At 43.9% G+C, this 17,625-nt stretch overlaps 1 protein-coding gene across 1 annotated transcript in view; it reads right to left on the reverse strand.

Moving 5' to 3' along the window:
* Positions 1–8,243: 8,243 nt before the first annotated feature.
* Positions 8,244–17,625, reverse strand: part of FAM120A (family with sequence similarity 120A) — a 90,255-nt gene continuing 80,873 nt past the window's right edge. Inside the window, exons 15-17 of the mRNA XM_021712721.1 lie at positions 16,418–16,559; positions 15,572–15,668; positions 8,244–10,128 (exon numbers count right to left, since the gene is read on the reverse strand). Coding sequence (XP_021568396.1) covers positions 9,817–10,128; positions 15,572–15,668; positions 16,418–16,559 — 551 coding nt within the window. The 3' untranslated portion in view covers positions 8,244–9,816. The remainder of the gene's footprint in view (positions 10,129–15,571; positions 15,669–16,417; positions 16,560–17,625) is intronic.

Consider the following 17,625-nt stretch of genomic DNA (forward strand, 5'->3'; position numbering starts at 1 on the left):
TTATGGAGATGAGGTCTTGCCAAGTTACCCAGGCAGGTCTTGAACCCACGGGCTCAGGCAATTCACTCACCTCAGCCTCCCAAGGTGCAGGATTACAGGCTGAGCCATCAAGCCTGGCTTTCATGTGCTTATTGAACATTTACATATCTTCTTTGGAGAAACATCTATGCAAATTCATTGCCCATTTTTGAAATGGGTTGTTTTCTGGTTTTATTGAGTTGTAGGAGTTGTTTATATATTAGGATATTAATTTCTTCATGAGACTCCATATGAATTTTGATATATGATTTGCAAATATTTTCTCCCATTCCATAGATTGCCTTTTCATCTGTTATGTCCTTTGATGCACACATTTTAAATTTTTATAAAGACTAAATCACTTATTTTTTATTTTGTTGCCTGTGCTTTCCATGTCATGTCAAGGAAATCATTGCCAATCCAAAGTCATGAAGATTTTTTCCCTATGTTTTCTTCTATGGGTTTTATAGTTTTAGCTCTTACACTTAAGTCTTTTATTCATTTTGAGTTAATTTTTGTAAATGGAAGATTTTGCATGTGGAGATCTGGTTTTCACAGCACCATTGCTGAAAAGATTGCCCTTTTCTCACTGAATGGTCTTGACTCCTTGATAAAAATCACTTGATCATACATGTGAGGGTTCATTTCAGGGCTCTTTATTGTGTTTGATTTGTCTGTTTTAATGTTAGTACAACACAATTTTGATTACTGTGACTTTGTAGAAAGTTTTGAAATCAGGCAGTATTTTTGATGTTGGGAGTTTGGTAAGTGGTATAAAAAATCAAGAAGTATGAGATCTCCAGCTTTGTTGTTCTTTTTGTCATGATGTATTGTTGGTGATCCCAGGTTGACTCAGGTGATCACCTTTTTTTTTCTTTTTTCCTTTTTTCTTTTTGAGTCAGAGTCTCCATCTGTTGCCCGGGCTGGAATGTAGTGGCATGCTCACAGCCACCACAGTCTCTACCTGCTAGGCTCAGGTGATTCTTCTGACTCAGCCTTCCAAGTAGCTGGAACTATAGGCATGCACCTCCATGCTTGGCTGGTTTTTTGATTTACTGAAGAGATGAGGTCTCACCAAGTTGCCCAGGCTGATCTCGAACCCATGGGCTCAGGCAGTCCTCTCACCTCAGCCTCCCAAAGTGCTGGGATTATAGGTATGAGCCACTGTGCCTGGCCTGTTCTTTTTATTTTATAAACATGAGGTCCCTTGAGATTCCATATGAATTTCAGGATGGATTTTTCCTTAAAAATTTTTATTTTTGCAAAAAACTGTTAAAATTTTGATAGGGATTGCAGGAAATCTGTAGCTTGGTTTTAAGAGATTGACTTTTTTTTTTTTTTTTACAAGAACAGGCACAGAGACCAATGGAACAAGACAGAGATGAGATTGACCTTTTAATAATGTCTTCTAATCCATGGACACAGGCTATCTTTTCATATGTTTGTGTCTTCTTAAATTGCTTTTAGTAATGTTTAGTAATTTTCAATGTACAAGTCTTTCATCTCCTTGGTTAAGTTGATTCCTGAATATTATATTATTTGTTATGCTATTATAAATGGAATTTTTAAAAATTTCCAGTCAGGCTCGGTGGCTCAGCCTGTAATCCCACACTTTGGGAGGCTGAGGTGAGTGGATTGCCTGAGCCCACGGGTTCGAGACCCGCCTGGGCAACTTGGCAAGACCTCATCTCTACAATAAATCAAAAAATCAGCCGGGTGTGGTAGCGCATGCCTGTAATTCTGGCTACTCGGAAGGCTGAGGCAGAAGGATCGCTGGAGTCCAGCAGGTCGAGGCTGCAGTGGCCAGGAGCGACTACTGCACTCCAGTCTGGGCGACAGAGTGAGATTCCAACTCAAAGAAAAAAAAAATTTCCTTTTTAGGTTGCACACTGTTAGTGCATGGAAATAAAACTAATTGTTATATGTTGATTTTTGTATCTTCTTTGAAGAATTCACTATTCTAATAGCCTTTAGGGTTTTTTTGTGAACTTTTTAGGCTTCCTCTGTATTGATGATCTTATATAAGATCATGTTGTCTGTGAGCAGTGATCATTTTACTTCTTATTTCTTGCCATTTTGAATGACTTTATGTTTTGTTTTTTGCCTAGTTGCTCTGGCTAGGACTTTTAGTACCACGCTAAGTAGAAGTAGTAAGAGTAGGAATCCTTGCCTTGTTCCTGGTCTTAGAGGAAACACTTTTCACCATTGAGTATAATGTTAGCAGTGGGCTTTTCACACATGGCTTTTACTATGTTGGGGAAGTTTCCTTCTGTTCCTAATTTATTGAAACGTTATTAATCAAGAAAGAGTGTTGAATTTTGTTAAATGCTTTTTCTACATTAATTGAGATGATCATGTTGGTTTTTAAACCTCATTCTGTTAATGTGGTGCATTACATTGATTGAATTGTGGATGTTGAACTATCCTTGCATTCCAAGAGTAAATCCTACTTGGTCCTGGTATGCAAGCCTTATAATATGCTACTGAATTCAGTTTGCTAGTATTTTGGCATCAATATTCAAACGCGATATTGGTCTGTAGTTTTCTTCTAGGATCTTTGTCTGGCTTTGGTATAAGGGTAATGATGGCCTCATAGAATGAGCTTGAAAGTGTTTTCTCCTCTTCATTTTTGGTAAGAGTTTGAGAAGGATTGATGTCAGTTTTTCTTTAAATATTTGGTACAATTCACCAGTGAAGCCATTTGTTCCTGGGCTTTTTTTGTTGCTGTTGGAAAGTTTTTTGATTACTGATGTTTTATTTCTTCATGATTCAATCTTGGTAAGTTGTGTATTTCTAAGAATTTGTCCATTTCATCTAGGTTATTTTGTTGGCACACAACTAGTATGGGTTTCATAGTAGTGAAGAAAACAAACATATTCCCACACCATAGAGCTCACAGGCCACATCAAGAGACAAGTAACTAATAACTAATGAGGGGAGAGGTGGGAAATATCAGAAAGGATAAACTAGTGCAAGGTTGGGTGTTTTTGTTACAGATAAATCCATTTTGTTGGCACATAGAAAGTTCAGAGTGGGCCCAATCTTGGGGTACCTAGATCAAGTCAATCTGATCCAGAACCACTGAAGTGAACAGTGTCCCATGCACATTTTTCAAAGCCATCTGGGTTTTTTTGATAGGTATGAAAGTGATCCTCCTTGAAGACCATCTCCAGGATGGTCCTGTGATGTTTGGATGCAGTCAGTTTGTGGACAAAAACCCCTTGGCCAGGTGACTACATCATGTACAACACAAAAAGGGTGCTGTTAATAAAACACGAGAACAGGGGGAAACTGGGGCTCTCCTGGGAACACGGGACTAAGGGACTGATGTGATCCTCCCTAGAGCCCATACTGGGGTCATTTGAGTCTGCAGAGAGGGGGCATACACAAATGCTGGAAGTAGCCATGGTTTGATGGAGTCGGGGTGCATCTGCATAGTGCCTCCAGCTGTGTGCTTCCTGAACCAATGGAATCTGCGGAGGACAGTGTGGGGAAGGCCATCCTGGGGATCTGCTCTGAGGTGCCTGGAGCCTGCCTTGGTAATTCCTGCCTGTTCTCTAGGTCCATCTGTAGAGAAGTTTCCCTGACACCTTCCTCCCACCCACATCCATGTGAATTCCACATTTCCTTTGTACTTTTCCTTCAAAGACTTCACCATCTTTGCTGTTGTGTTTTTACTCGCACTAACTTTTTCCCACATGCCTCTTCACACAGACTGTCCTTAAACCATTCTGGTGAAGTTGCACAGCTGGGATGACATTGTCCTTCCCAGGGCCATTGCCTCAGCAGCAAGCATCGCACCACCCCCATAGACCCTCCCAGAGTGACTGGTGGGTGGCAAAGGCACCAATCGATTGCCCTCTATGCAAGAGAAACCTGAGGTTTCTTTTGAGATGTGTTGGTTTGTGGGTGCTTGTGTAGGACCCACTGTGATCACTTGGTCAAGACTCCCAGCCTGAAATCCCTTGCCAGAGAGGCAGGACCATGGCTGCTGCTTACCCAGGCAGGTCATTCCTGACCAAGTCATTCATGTCCTGGTCAGCCCAGGCTGCTTCCAGTTCTGGGAGTTGAGGAAAAAAGAAATGTCTGCAACCCTGGACCATGGCACCCCCACAGAGGGTCAGGTGTGGTGGTACCACTGTGAACTCAAGTGTCCTGGCAGGGCACTGTCCCCATTTCCCAGGCAGTGGCAAACAGCATGCAGGAGGGCTAGGGCTGTGTAGCCATGTCCCACAGACCAGGTGTCTTAGCACAACAGAGATTTCAAGTCTCTTAGTGCTGGAGGCCGGAGATCTGAGGTCAAGATGTCCACAGGGCTGCACTTCTCCCAAAGGGCACCAGGGTAGGGTCTGTTCCAGGCCACGTTCCAGTTTCCAGCAGGTCCTTGGCCTATAGAAGTGTAACTCCAGTCTTCACACAGCACTGTGTGAGTGTGAGTGTGTGTGTGTGTGTGTGTGTGTGTGTGTGTCTCAATTTCCCTGTTTTATAAGGATGCTAGTCATATTGGACTAGAGACTACCCTACTCCAGTATGACCTCACCCTGACTTAACTAATTTCATCAGTAAAGACCCTTCCTCCAAAGCAGGTCACATTCAGAGGACCTGGGAGTCAGGACTTCACTCTGTGAATTTGAGAGACACAGTTCAGCCCCAAGCATCTTTTTTTTTTTTTTTTTTGAGGTGGAGTCTCACTCTTGTCGTACAGGCTGGAATGCAGTGGCACGCTCACAGCCACCGCAGCCTTGGCCTGCTGGACTTAGGTGATCCTTCTGCCTCAGTCTTCCAAGTAGCTGGAACTACAGATGCACGCCACCACATCCAGCTAGTTTTTGTTATTGATTGTAGAGACAAGGTCTCACCAAGTTGCTCAGGAGGTCCCAAATCCGTGGGCTCAGATAATCCTCTCGCCTTGGCCTTCCAAAGTGCTGCGATTACAGGCTGAGCCACAGTGCCCAGCCTGCCCCAAGCATCTTAATGGGAATCCTGATTTGCCCCATCTGCTGGTCCTTGGGGCCCGAGCTGTGTTAGGGAGCCAGCAGGGCTGGGCCAGGAGGCCTCCCTGGAGTCTGGGGAGGAGCAAGCAGACAGTCTGAGGAAGGTCTCTGCACCATTCACACCACAAAGTGTGGAGCTGATTTGCAAAGGACTTTTCCCAAGATGCAGTGAGTGAAGCTAAGGAGTGATGTCAACAAATCTGTGCATCCCCAGAAGAATCTAGGGTAGAATAAAATCAGTGGAAGAGAGTCGCCCCTGAGGTTATGGCCCATTGTGAAGGTTGGTCACCCCACTGTCTGCCCATGCAATGCAGAAACAGGCTTCCTCCCAGTAGGGAGGTGAAGCAGGGCAAGGTGGGAGTGTTCCGAAAGGCCAAGCCTGGCACTCCCTTGGTTCTAGCTGGCGATGGATGAAGGAATAATTATTTCTTACACATTTTGACTTTGGATTGTTTGGGGAATCATAAAAGAGCTGGGGGTACATCAGAAGTTCCCTTTTAACTGAAAAATGAATAAACTGGGCAAATTAAACATAAGAGGGGTAAAAGTTTGCCCCCACCAGAAATCAAAGTCATGCAAATGAAAACCCACTTTGACCTGCCAAACTGGCGAAGACCAGTTCCCTTGACTGTGCCCAGCAGCCAGGGTGATACATCTGGCTCCTGGGCCCTGTCTTGGGCCAAATTGGCAGGAGTGCCAAAGTCTCCCTTACCTTCCTGTTCCCAGGGGGAGCTCCTTCTGGTAAAATGTTAACTAGGAATAAGGACATGATGGCCACAGGACTCACCACAGGGTGATGTGTAAACCTGGAGCCCACCAGGCATCCAAGCACACACTGTCCTGTCTCTCAGCCTTCAGAGGACCACAGTCCTGGAGGACACCTGAGTCCTACTCCCTTCATGGAGTCCCTCCTGCTGGGCATTCTCTCACCTGCCCACCACCATCATCCCATCTTCTTTTCCTTATTTTCTTGCTTGAAATATTGTTTGTACATGCATGCCCCCATTCATGTAAATGCCACAAAGGCAGGGCCTTGACACTTCTGTCCCACTGGCCTAGGTCCCAGCCTGACTCAGAGGCTGAAGAAGTGCTTGTTGAATGACTAGTAAAATTAATGTCCATCCATACTGGTGAGTGGGTAAAGATGGGACCCATCATGATGCAGCCTTGCGTTGGAATGCCTGGAGCTGTGGCAGGGTATGGAGTGGCAGGGAAAGGTGTCATCAGATGATGCCAGGTGGGGAAAATGTCACCAAATGTGTATGAACCGCATTTTTTTTTGGTATGAGAAAAAAGTCAATTGCATAGAACAAGAGACCAAATGTTAAAAACAGGTGTTTCAGGATGGAGGAATTACGGGTCAAATATTTTCCTTTTTGTAAACCTAAACGTATTTTTTGAACTTACCACAATAAACACATTCCTTTGGAAACAATTTAAAAAAACAGTAAAAGCTGCGCTTCGTTAGCTTTTTAAAGAGAATAAATGGTCACTAAGAAAGTGTGTGACTTGCCCCGGCATGCTCGCAGCGCCCGCATTCCATCAGAATTCAGTCTTGGGGCTCCATCAGCGCCACCCAGCCATCCACGCTGCCGCTCCGAGGCCACCTCAGCATGGCCCGGGGCGGTCCCCTGCAACTCGGGCGGTGAGAGGAGAAGCCAGCAGGCCTCCAACCAGGTCGGGTGTCCTCGGCCTCCCCGTTCCTGCCCCAGGGCGGCTGCAGCCCCGGCACCCTCTCCCCGCCTCTCTCCTTCCTGCCCAGGCCTGCACCACCCCGGGCTACAGGAGCAGGTGGCCGGCCTCCGGCCAGCCCCCGCCGACACTGACCACGAGCAACGCAGTGCTGCTCTCCTGCCCTCGGTTTCTCACCCAGAGCGGCTGCTCCTGTCTCAGGTGATAAGAGCATTGCAAAGAAGGAGCGCCCGCTTGTCTCGGCGGGGCGGCATCCCAGGGTGACCGTGCTCCTGTGCTGGGGCTTCGCCATGCCCTCCACGCCCGAGCGCTGTCCGGGTTAGTGCGCTGCTCTCGGGGGGCTGCCCTGCCCCGGAGAGAACGCGAACACACGCGTGGTGTCACCGCGGGGCAGGCGCCGTCGGTAGGGGCGGGGGCGAACGCAGGCCGGGGACTGAATCTTCCTCCGAGACGCAGTCCCTCTGCCGGGCGTCGGCGACCCCGCGCGGAGTCAGCCAGCTGAGCGCCCAGGCAGCAGGTCTTGCGGGACGCAGCCGGCCCCGCCCCGCCGTCCCCACGCCCGACACGGCGGGGAAGCCCTCGTGGCCTCGGCCAGGACGGGCAGAGCAGGAGCAGAAGCGTGACCCGAGAGAGGCCCCAGAGCGAGGGTGGCTTTATTTCTTCGAAACTCTGTAGACAGACCCCGAGACCACCTTCAGAAGGCTAAACAGCCAGAACAAGGGAACGCGCAGGGGCTTCAGTGGAGAGATTTGCCTCGGTTCGGGCCCTTGCTGCGACGCGGACACCGGAGGCTGGGTCGCTTCCGGGCACGCAAGGGACCTAATGGTCCGCTGCCGGCAGCCGTGATGGAAGACCACAGACCACAGGCCCCACGGACTCGACACCGCCCCCGGACTGCGCGCGCACCCGCACCTGCGCAGTGAGGGAGCGGGAAGCGCCACGCAAGGCCCCGCCCTCCGGCTTTTCCACCGGAAGGAAACGCGCCTCCCAGGCCAGCGCCAACTCCTTGGCGAGGGTTTGCGGCCGCCTTCCACTTCCCCACCTGGGGTTGTTAGGATTTTCCCAGTCTGCTGGGCTCCCCTGGGTGGCGGTACGGGCGCGTGGCCCCAACGGTGGGGCCAGGCACGGCGTCACCGCAGGACCCCTGTGCTTCCTGCAGTTGCACAGAGCTCTGGGGAAAACGATGACACGAAAATCAGGCTGCACTGCTAACAGTTTTAAACATATGGTTTAGCCAAATTTATTTCTTCCTCAGGGCTTAAAAAAATTATTTTCTATTTCTAAGCTTGCTTTGAGGTAATGTCTTGTTATCCCTTTGGTTGCATGAAAACTTCACTATGAAACGAACACAAGCACCAGTTTAATCTTCATATTAAAAACCGTGTCCTCTAGGGCTGGAAACCTGGAATTACTTTGAAAGAGAAAAAACATTTCTAAACTAGAGTGATCTGATCAAGCTTTTTCAGTAGTTGTTTCAATGTGAATTAAACTTCGGTGAGACTTAGGTTTTTATAAGTGAATTTAAAAGCCACACTATACTTTATACTAAAAGAATAAAGATTTTTATTAAGCATTGTAAGTTGCATTCAATAGCCTTCAGATACGCCACACCACAATCCATCGACAGTCAATCAAACCCAACAGCAGTTCATTCTTGCACAATCCATGAGTTAGGGCAAAACTCCCTTCAACTTACAGTAAGGTCCTACTTAGCTCTTGCGGGCAGGGGTTGGGGAATTACACCTCATTTCTGATCACTAACGTGATGAAGAGCATCAGAAGTATATGAAAACGATAAGAAGTGATTCTGATTTCAAAGTACATTGTTTGGAAACATTAACAAAAACATCAAAATGATAGAAGTATACCTGCTTCTACTAAATTCTTGATGGGAAAGTTCTCAAGAACAAGCAATTTGTTTCCTGCTACAGAAGGGGGGGGTGGTTTTTTTTTTTAAGATCAAAGGGTTTTTTTTTTTCACAGAATTTCATATTTTGCTAATATGAAGGCATAAAACAGCAACAAAGAACAATAATGCATACAGCAGTGAATACACCAGGGTAATGTTGATATTTGAAACAGCTAGATAATTTTGGGGGGTTTTAGAATAAATGCAACAGAGGTCAATAATCACAAAATTTTAAGGTTAGAGCAAGATCAGTCAATGACTAAACAGAGTTAACATCTTTTATAGGACTATTACTGATTATTAGCATTTTTGTTTTGCAAATGGGCACATACTGGTAAGAATGGAAAAAGGACAATAACATGCATAATATTAACTACACACTTTAAAAATTATGAACCATGCAGGAGTTTAGCTCAAGTAGTAGTACTAATGGTCTACGTCCGATTCAAAACCACATAGTTCATTGATCACAGATGCATGGTATTAGTCACAAAAAGTTTCAGAACACATTGTGTTGATTTTGAAAGGTCATTTGCATCTTCTATGATTTCAACTTTATCTCCATTTAACTTGCTTGTAAAGTATGTATGATGTACTGTATATTTAAAATCAGCAGAACGGCAATATTACTCTATAATTTTTTAGTTTTGATAGTTGCACCTTTTTTTAACACAAAAGAACCACATCAACAGTGATGAAATTTAAGTAAGAAAGAAAAACTGTGGTTGTGCCTTGTTTTTTTCATAATCATAAAAACCAAAGCCTTAAAGAAAGCTTCACTGTGAACAGTAATGCAAAATCAAATATAATGGCATACATATGGTGCCAAATGCTAAATTATATTTTAAGCTATATATACTTAAAGACTGCCAAAATTTGTTTTCTTTATAGTTCAAGAAACACAACTATAGGCTTTTGTCATAACCAGTTTAAACTTTATGTGTACTTCATTTTAAGTGCGGGAGTCAAATGCTCTTCATTTTCTTTCTCTTTTTGTTTTATTGTAGCATTTTGACTACAACTGGTTAAAACTAAAAATGTGTTGTTTAAATCTCTGATATCAAAGAGGGATCTGAATTTCCAAAGTCCTCATTATTCTCTTACGGAAAGGACAAAATGTACGTAACTGCAGGCTCTCTTTCTCTCCAGATATTCCTAAATCCTTACCCTTCCAGCATCCTTCACCCTCTATAAAAAATAAGTTTACTCTTCTTTATTTAAGACAGCTGCCTCCAGAGCAGCCTCTCTGCGGCAAGTGCTGTCTGTACTTAGTGCATTTAAATGAGGATTTGTATTGCACGTTTTAGAGTCATTGTTCAAGGCACTTTCGGAGTGGCTGGGGGCCCTGGTGTCACCCGTGCCCCCATTCATCTGGGGAGCCGGCTTCTCCTCGGCCATCACTCCGTTTTCAGCCAGGGACCCGTCTGAAGACAAGGCAGAGGACTTTGATTCCCCAGACTTTGATGTCAGTTCTTTGGCCACTTCTTCTGCTGAAGCAGCGTACGGAGGTCTGCCCTGTTTAAACAGAGGACAAGAGCTTAGGTGGCTTTGGAAAGACAGAAGGAGACACAGAATGCCAGTTTTGGCCTAATAACACTCCGCAAATTCAAGAACAGAAAACACAGCTGGCACCCTCTGATCTTATCTTGGCCTTAGTTGACGTTCGCATGCTAAAAGCTTCACCTCTCAGTCAGTTTCCCCAGTGACTCCTTCTCTCACCTTCTCTATACTTAATGTCCTAATATTTGGGGGATTCCCACTTAAGGAGCTTGGTCTAATCCTTTGTATAGCATGACATCACTTAAAGTAACAAATGCCCCTCAATAAGTCTTCTCTGAAATGGAGATTGTTTCCACCTTGTCAAAATAAACAGAGTCTCCCATACCTGCCTATACCATGTAGCAGCACACACATCCCATTTCTATGGGGGAAACAGTGCTGGCCAACCTTCACAAAAAGAAACACATATGTTTGTGAAATATCTCTTCTGAATGGGTCTCCTCCACCTCTTCACAGATTTAAAAATAATTCTCTGGAAAGAATTAATCTTGAGACTGATTCAGCACATTTCCTGAAAGACAAGGCCCTCTGTCGGGGTGAGAAGACAGCATGAGAACTTGAGCTGTTTAGCCCATAGACCAGGGTTCCTTAACCTCAGCATGTGCCACTGTAGCCCTGTAATTCTGGGGTGGGGCAGACCTGTGCACTGTAGGTAGCAGCATCCCTAGCCTACACCCAATAAAGCCAGCAGCATCCAAAATAAGTTGTCACATTCAGTATCTCCAAGTGTCCCTTGGGTTGAGAATCACTGGCACAGACTGACTCAGTGCTGAAGAAAGCCTTCAGACATTTTTCAGATGAGAATAGGAATCTTCCAATTCCTCATCCCACCCACTTCCCAGCACAAGATGTCAGTGACTTCTAACATTCTCTAGGCCTCCTATTTTGTAAACTAGGGTATTGCCTTGTTAAAGGCAAAGCCCATTTGCTTGACCCAGATGGAAATGGACCCTGTGGCCCTCACCTGAGGGATGATCTCCATAAACCAGGGTTCTCCACACATTCTCCCACATTGTCTTCTCATTTTAGCTTCCAACCCTAGAGTTCAGAAGTACTAACATACCCTTCTCAACAAGTCAATGCTATTGTCATTTTTCTAGGAATGCTGACACAAAGAATATAAAAATACAGCAGAACAAAGAAGGAGAGAAGATAATAGTGAAGATCTGAACTACATTCTTTCAAACGCCAGAGTCCTCACTCTCAGGGAAAGTCCACCTACAGGACTAGAAAGAAATGAAGATGGGGAAATGCAACTAAGCCACAATGAGACAGCATTTCACATCTACCAGGGAGGCTAGAACCCAGAAAATGGAAGGAAAACTCAAGTGCTGGTGGGATATGGAGAAGCCTTGAATCTTTGTGCTTTGCTGGTGGGAATGTAAGATGGCACGGCCACTGTGGATGATAGCCTGGGAGTACCTCAAATCTAAACAGAGTAACCACGTGACCCAACCATTCTAATTCTAGGCATATACCCAAGAGAACTAAGACACAAAGTGTACAGATGAATGTTCTTAATACTATTATTCACAATAGCCCCAAAGTGGACACAACCCAAATGTCCATTAACAAATGAGAACTATAAGAAAATGACTGACGGTACTGGGAAACTATGGGGGGGAGGGGGATGGGATTAACAGTAGCAAATATCTGTCGGGGGATGGGAAAACAACTCTTATCAAAAGGGTGCCTGAATGAAACGTAATTGTACACCTAACCCTTAACTGTACCCCACAAAACCATAATAAAAAATACTGATTAATGGAAAAAAAAAAAAAAAAAAATGAGAGGATAAATAAATGTAGACTATCCACACAATAAAGCATTATTCAGTAATAAAAAGGAATGAAATACTGATACATGGCACATGTACATTATATAAAATGTATAAAAGAGGAACACCCACAGAGACACAAACGAGATCAATGGTTGCCAGGGGCTGGGAGTAGGGGGAGGACTGGGAGGTTACTACTAATGAAAGGATAAGGGGTTTCTTTTTGTGGTGATAAATGTTCTAGAATTAGTGGCAATAGCTGTTTGATCTTGAGAATAAACTAAAAACCACTGACCTACAAGCCACCTGATTAGAAAATGAGGCAAAGACCCGAACAGACACCTCATCAAAGAAGATATACAGATGAGAAATAAGCTCATGAAAAGATTAGGAAAATGCAAATTAAAACAATGCTGAGCTCCCACCTATTAGAATGGCCAAAATCCAGACCATGGACGACACCAAATGCTGGTGAGGATGTGGAGCAACACCAACTCTCACTGACAGTAAGAATGCAAAAGGAAGACAGTTAGGTGGTTTCTTATCAAACTAAACCCATGCTTACCATAAAATCTAGCAGTCAGATTCATGGGTATTTAACCAAAGGAGCTGAAAGTTTTGATCAACACAAAAATCTGTGCATGGATGTTTATAGTAGTTTTATCCATACTTGCCAAAACCTTAAGTAAGCAACCAAGATGTCCTTCAGAAAGCAAATGAATAAACAAACTAGTACATCTAGACAGCAAAATGTTATTCAGCACTAAACAGTAATGAGCTATGAATCCATGAAAAGACATGGAGGAAATGTAAGTGCACATTACTAAGTGAAAGAAGCCAATCTGAAAAGGTCACATACTGCATGATTCCAATTATATGGCACTCTGAAAAAGGCAAAAGTATGTAGTCAGTAAAAAGATCACTGGTTGCCAAGGGTAACCACCCAGAGGGGAGGGAGGGATGACAGACAGAGCAGAGAGGACTTTTGGGCAGTGAAAATACTCTGATACTCTAGTGGCGAATGCAGGACATTAGACATTTGGCTCAACCCCACAGAATGGCCAACACAAAGGGTGACCCTCATGTCCAGCTGTGGACTCTGGGTGACAATGATGTGTGAGTGCAGGCTCATCACCTGAAACAAATGCACCGCTGTGTAGGGGATGCTGACAGTAGGGGGCTGTGCGTGGGAGACATGGGAACTCTCTGCCTTCTGCCTCTGTACCTTCTGCTCAATTCTACTATGAACCTAAAACCATTCTAAAAACTCACCTCTGGAAAAACCAACCACTGAACTGTACTTTAACTGGGTAAACTCATGAAATGTGAGTTACATATCAAAAAGAAAGAGATACAAGGCAACAAAAGAGTACACCAGATATTGAAAACAAAGAAGAACCTAATGAGGATAATGAGAGCATCAGAGACATAACCAAGCAAAAGACAAAAATAAAACACTAATAATTCAAGAGATCTTTCGGAAATACAGTAAGATTTAAAATTACATTTGGAAAGTATGCCCCCTTGTACCTTGATTCCGAATAACCAGTACCAAGGCACAATTCAGTAAAGTCACTAAACTTTTAAAGACAAACAAAAACAATTTGGGCATTCAGGCCAAAACAGCAAGTGACTTCAAAGGGAAAATTATCATTAGTTTTTGATAGCAGAGCTTTATGCCAGAAGAAAAGGAAATAACATAAGATACTTGAAGAAAAAAATGTGAACCACTGCTCTCAACTATAAGAAAAATAAATTGTTTTCAAATTGAATATTGGCCCCTAAGTCCTTCCTGAGGACCCCTTCCTGAAGAATCAACTAAATAATAAGTTTCAGAGGCTGAAAAGGACACCCAGTCACAAGGCTGGGGGGGGGGACAATAAGCCATAAAGGTGTTTATGGAACCAAGACAACAAGGTGAAAGGGTGAGTACAGTAGGCTGTGACTGCCCTCCTAGTAATGGCTGCTTTTTCATAAGTATAAGAATGGTGGGAGGACAGGAGTATGTGTGTAAACATTTCCTTTCTACTGTTCTCAGTGATACTGGTGATGGTAGTGTTAATTTTGAGCCTGTTTTGTGTGGAATATGGAATAAAGTAAATCACTAGTTATGGCAGGGGTCCCCCAAACCATGGGCCATGGGCCAGTACCGGTCCATGGCCTGTTAGGAACCGGGTCACACAGCAGGAGGTGAGTGGGGGTGAGGGGAGTTCCACCTCCTATCAGATCAGCAGTGGCATTAGATTCTCCTAAGAGTGCAAACCCTATTGCAAAACTGCACAGACGAGGGATCTAGGTGGTGCATTCCTTATGAGAATCTTACGCTGGATGATCCCCCTTGCCCCCAGTCCATAGAAGAATTGTCTTCCACGAAACCAGTCCTTGATGCCAAAAAGGTTGGGGACTGCAGAGTTATGGGATATTCTAATTTAATCAACCCTTGACTTCTTAGAAACCAAGATTCTCAGGATGGAAGAAAGGATGATTAGAGGTAACAAGCCAGGCTCGGTGGCTCAGCCTGTAATCCCGCACCTTTGGGAGGCTGAGGTGAATGGATTGCCTGAGCCCGCGTGTTTGAGATCCACCTGGGCAACTTGGCGAGACCTCATCTCTACAATAAATCAAAACATTAGCTGGGCATGGTAGCGCGTGCCTGTAGTTCCAGCTACTTGGAAGGCTGAGGTGGAAGGATCGCCGGAGCCCACCAGGTCAAGGCTGCGGTGGCTGGGAGTGGCCACTGCACTCTAGTCTGGGCGACAGAGTGAGACTCTAACTCAAAAAAAAAAAAAAAGAGGTAACAGCAGAGATTAAATCAAATTCCTGAAGTTCTAACTGAACTGGGAGTTCAGTATAAACTCATGAAGCGTTTGACTGTGGGGCAGCATGCATGTGCATGTGGTGTGTGTGTGTGGGTACATGTATGCATAGTATATACATAGATGTGTGCACTTCCCCCAGGGCTGTCCACAGGAAAAGCCGACAAAGAGTGACTCAGCACAGAAGGAAGGAAATGCAGGCATGTGACAAACAAGAGGCTTACAAAAGCCCTGAGGTTCTCAGTTTGAATTAGAATCATTAATAGAAAGTCACGAAATTCTTATTTTTTTTAAAAAGCCTCTATGTTATGTGTGTGTGTTCAAATATGAAGAGATAGAACTCCAGTGTGTATATACTCCCCACTGCCAGCTCTGTCTATAGAAGAGCAAAGGACAGTGACTAATCCTGTGGTAGCAAAGACAAGTGCCAGGTTGGTCTTGAAATGCTATTTCCCACTAAAGAAGCCAGTAAATTAAACAAGTGGCAGTTCCAGGTCAGTCTGTGTGAGACACACCTGAGGAGAGGCTGGCTCAGCATATCACACCAGGGGGAAACTCCCAGAGACCAGTGGGCCACAGCAAAGGGCAGAGCCAATGCAAGAAGGCTTCCAAACAGGAGTGAAATGACTTGGGCTCAAAAGCCTCAGCATCAGGTGATCACCTGTGTGCCAGTTACAGTGTCAGATGCTCAACAGCTTCTGCAGTGTCCGTACAGCCCTTCTGCTGACACAGGCACCAGAGATGCATGCTCAGAAAGAGATGTTGCTGAGGGAGCAAATGGCACAAACATGAGCTGTCTTCTTACCTGAATCGCTGCCTGGCTTTTGTAGCCTCTGCCATAGTACCTTCCGCCTCTCCCAAATGTTCTAATCACCGGGGTGGAAATAACACCTCTTGGACGCCTAAGTGAGTAAAAAAGGACAATAGCAAATAGACTTACACCTGTTCCAGACTATATTTAAAATATCAGATGGATTGAAAAGCATCTCAGCCAGGCTCGGTGGCTCAGTCTGTAATCCCAGCATTTTGGGAGACCGAGGCAAGTGGACTGCCTGAACCCATGGGTTTGAGACCAGCCCAGGCAACTTGGCAAGACCTCGTCTCTACAATAAATCAAAAATTAGCTGGGCATGGTATCGTGTGACTGTAGTTCCAGCTACTTGGAAGGCTGAGGTGGAAGGATTGCCAGAGCCCAGCAGGTCAACGCTGGGGTGGCCGTGAGCATGCCACTGCACTTCAGCCTGGGTGACAGAGTGAGACTCCAACTCAAAAAAAAGAGAAAAACATCTTATCTTATGCCTACAAAGCACCAAGTTTATTAAGTATGGTCATACTGAAGATTTATTCCAATGAAACAATCTTTTTTTGTTCATATCTAACGTACTTGATTTGAAAATTATTACTTTTAAAAATTCTAATAAAAAAATTAAAAGCACCTGGTTGAACAATGTGTAGTTAATTATTTGTTAATGGTTAATTAAATAAGCACATAATGCTATAAATGGGATCTTATGCAACCACTAAGAACGATGTTAAAGAAGAATATATCTAATGATATAAAAATATTCCTACTAAACACATAAGTTAAAAAGCAAGTTAGAGGCTATTTCCTTAACTTATACAAAAGACATTTTTGTGGTGCAGAACTTACCCTCTTGCTGGTCCTCCAACAGAAACCACCTGCAGGGGGAAAGGCCCCCGGCCCCCGCGGCCCCGTCTGCTCCCAGCCCAGTGGCCAACCACAGTGCCGGCTATTTCTAGTTTCCCTCCCTGAGAAGGTATAGGTTGGACTCCTGCACAAAAAATATATGAAAAGACCAAATCTTTACAATCACAGAATTAAGAATAGCATAGCAGAAAGATACAAGCAAGAAACTTCTTTCTGGTTTTGGTTTATATTTAGAATGAAGCCACTTTATCCCACTTTATTAAGACTTTTTTTCTATGTAGGGCATCTATGTGCACAGTGTTTCATTTTAAACTGCTGTTAAGAACTCATGACAAACGAATAAGGTTACAAGTGCAAATATGCAGGCTTTGTAGCTAGAAACAGACTCAGTAAAGTGCTGTCACTGGTGCACCTGCATGACCATAGTGGAAATCTGCAAGCACAGTGTTTTCCTCTTTAGGTAAATACTTCCAAGTTGACTCCCTTAACCAACCATCATAGACTCAGCAAGTCTAGCTTATATTTCTTATTGTATGTTAAAGTAGAATTTCCTTAAGCACAGTCACAAACAAAATTCACTAAATTCTATTAATAACTCATATCCTGCATATTCTAAGGTTTTCTAACCCACGAAAATTCCCAAATTGTTAACTAATAGCAAAACTACTGATTAAAAACAAGTAAAACCAGAGCTCCAAACATCTTGTTCTCTGATTCTCTGAAAGTGGAAACGAATTATAATAAATTCTCTATCATCTTGGTGTTAGGTGTGGCAATTCAGCACTGTCCAACAGAATTCTATAACAAGCCTTGTATTTTTTTAGTAGCCACGTGAAAAAAGTACAAAGAAAGAGATAAAATAAATTTTAATAATATATTTAATCCAATATATGCTAAATAATTATTCCAACATGTAGTCAAGATGAAAAATTAATGAGATAATTAATTAATGAAAACTAATTATTTGTCCTGCATTAAGTCTTTAGAATCCAGTGTGGATTTGACAATTTCCAGCCACAGTTGAAGGGCTTGACAGATCATGTGGCCAGTGGCTACTATACTAGACAGTGTAGATCTGAGTTCCAGACACAGTTTAGTAATGTTAGGAAACCAGTTTCTCTCATTATTCGTCTAAGAATCACTTCTTATCCCACACTCTCCACAGTGTGGGATATCCTCACTCTGATCTA

This window comes from Carlito syrichta, unplaced genomic scaffold (genome assembly GCF_000164805.1).
Source record: "Carlito syrichta isolate Samal-C Ts95f unplaced genomic scaffold, Tarsius_syrichta-2.0.1 Scaffold303625, whole genome shotgun sequence".
Classification (NCBI taxonomy): domain Eukaryota; kingdom Metazoa; phylum Chordata; class Mammalia; order Primates; family Tarsiidae; genus Carlito; species Carlito syrichta.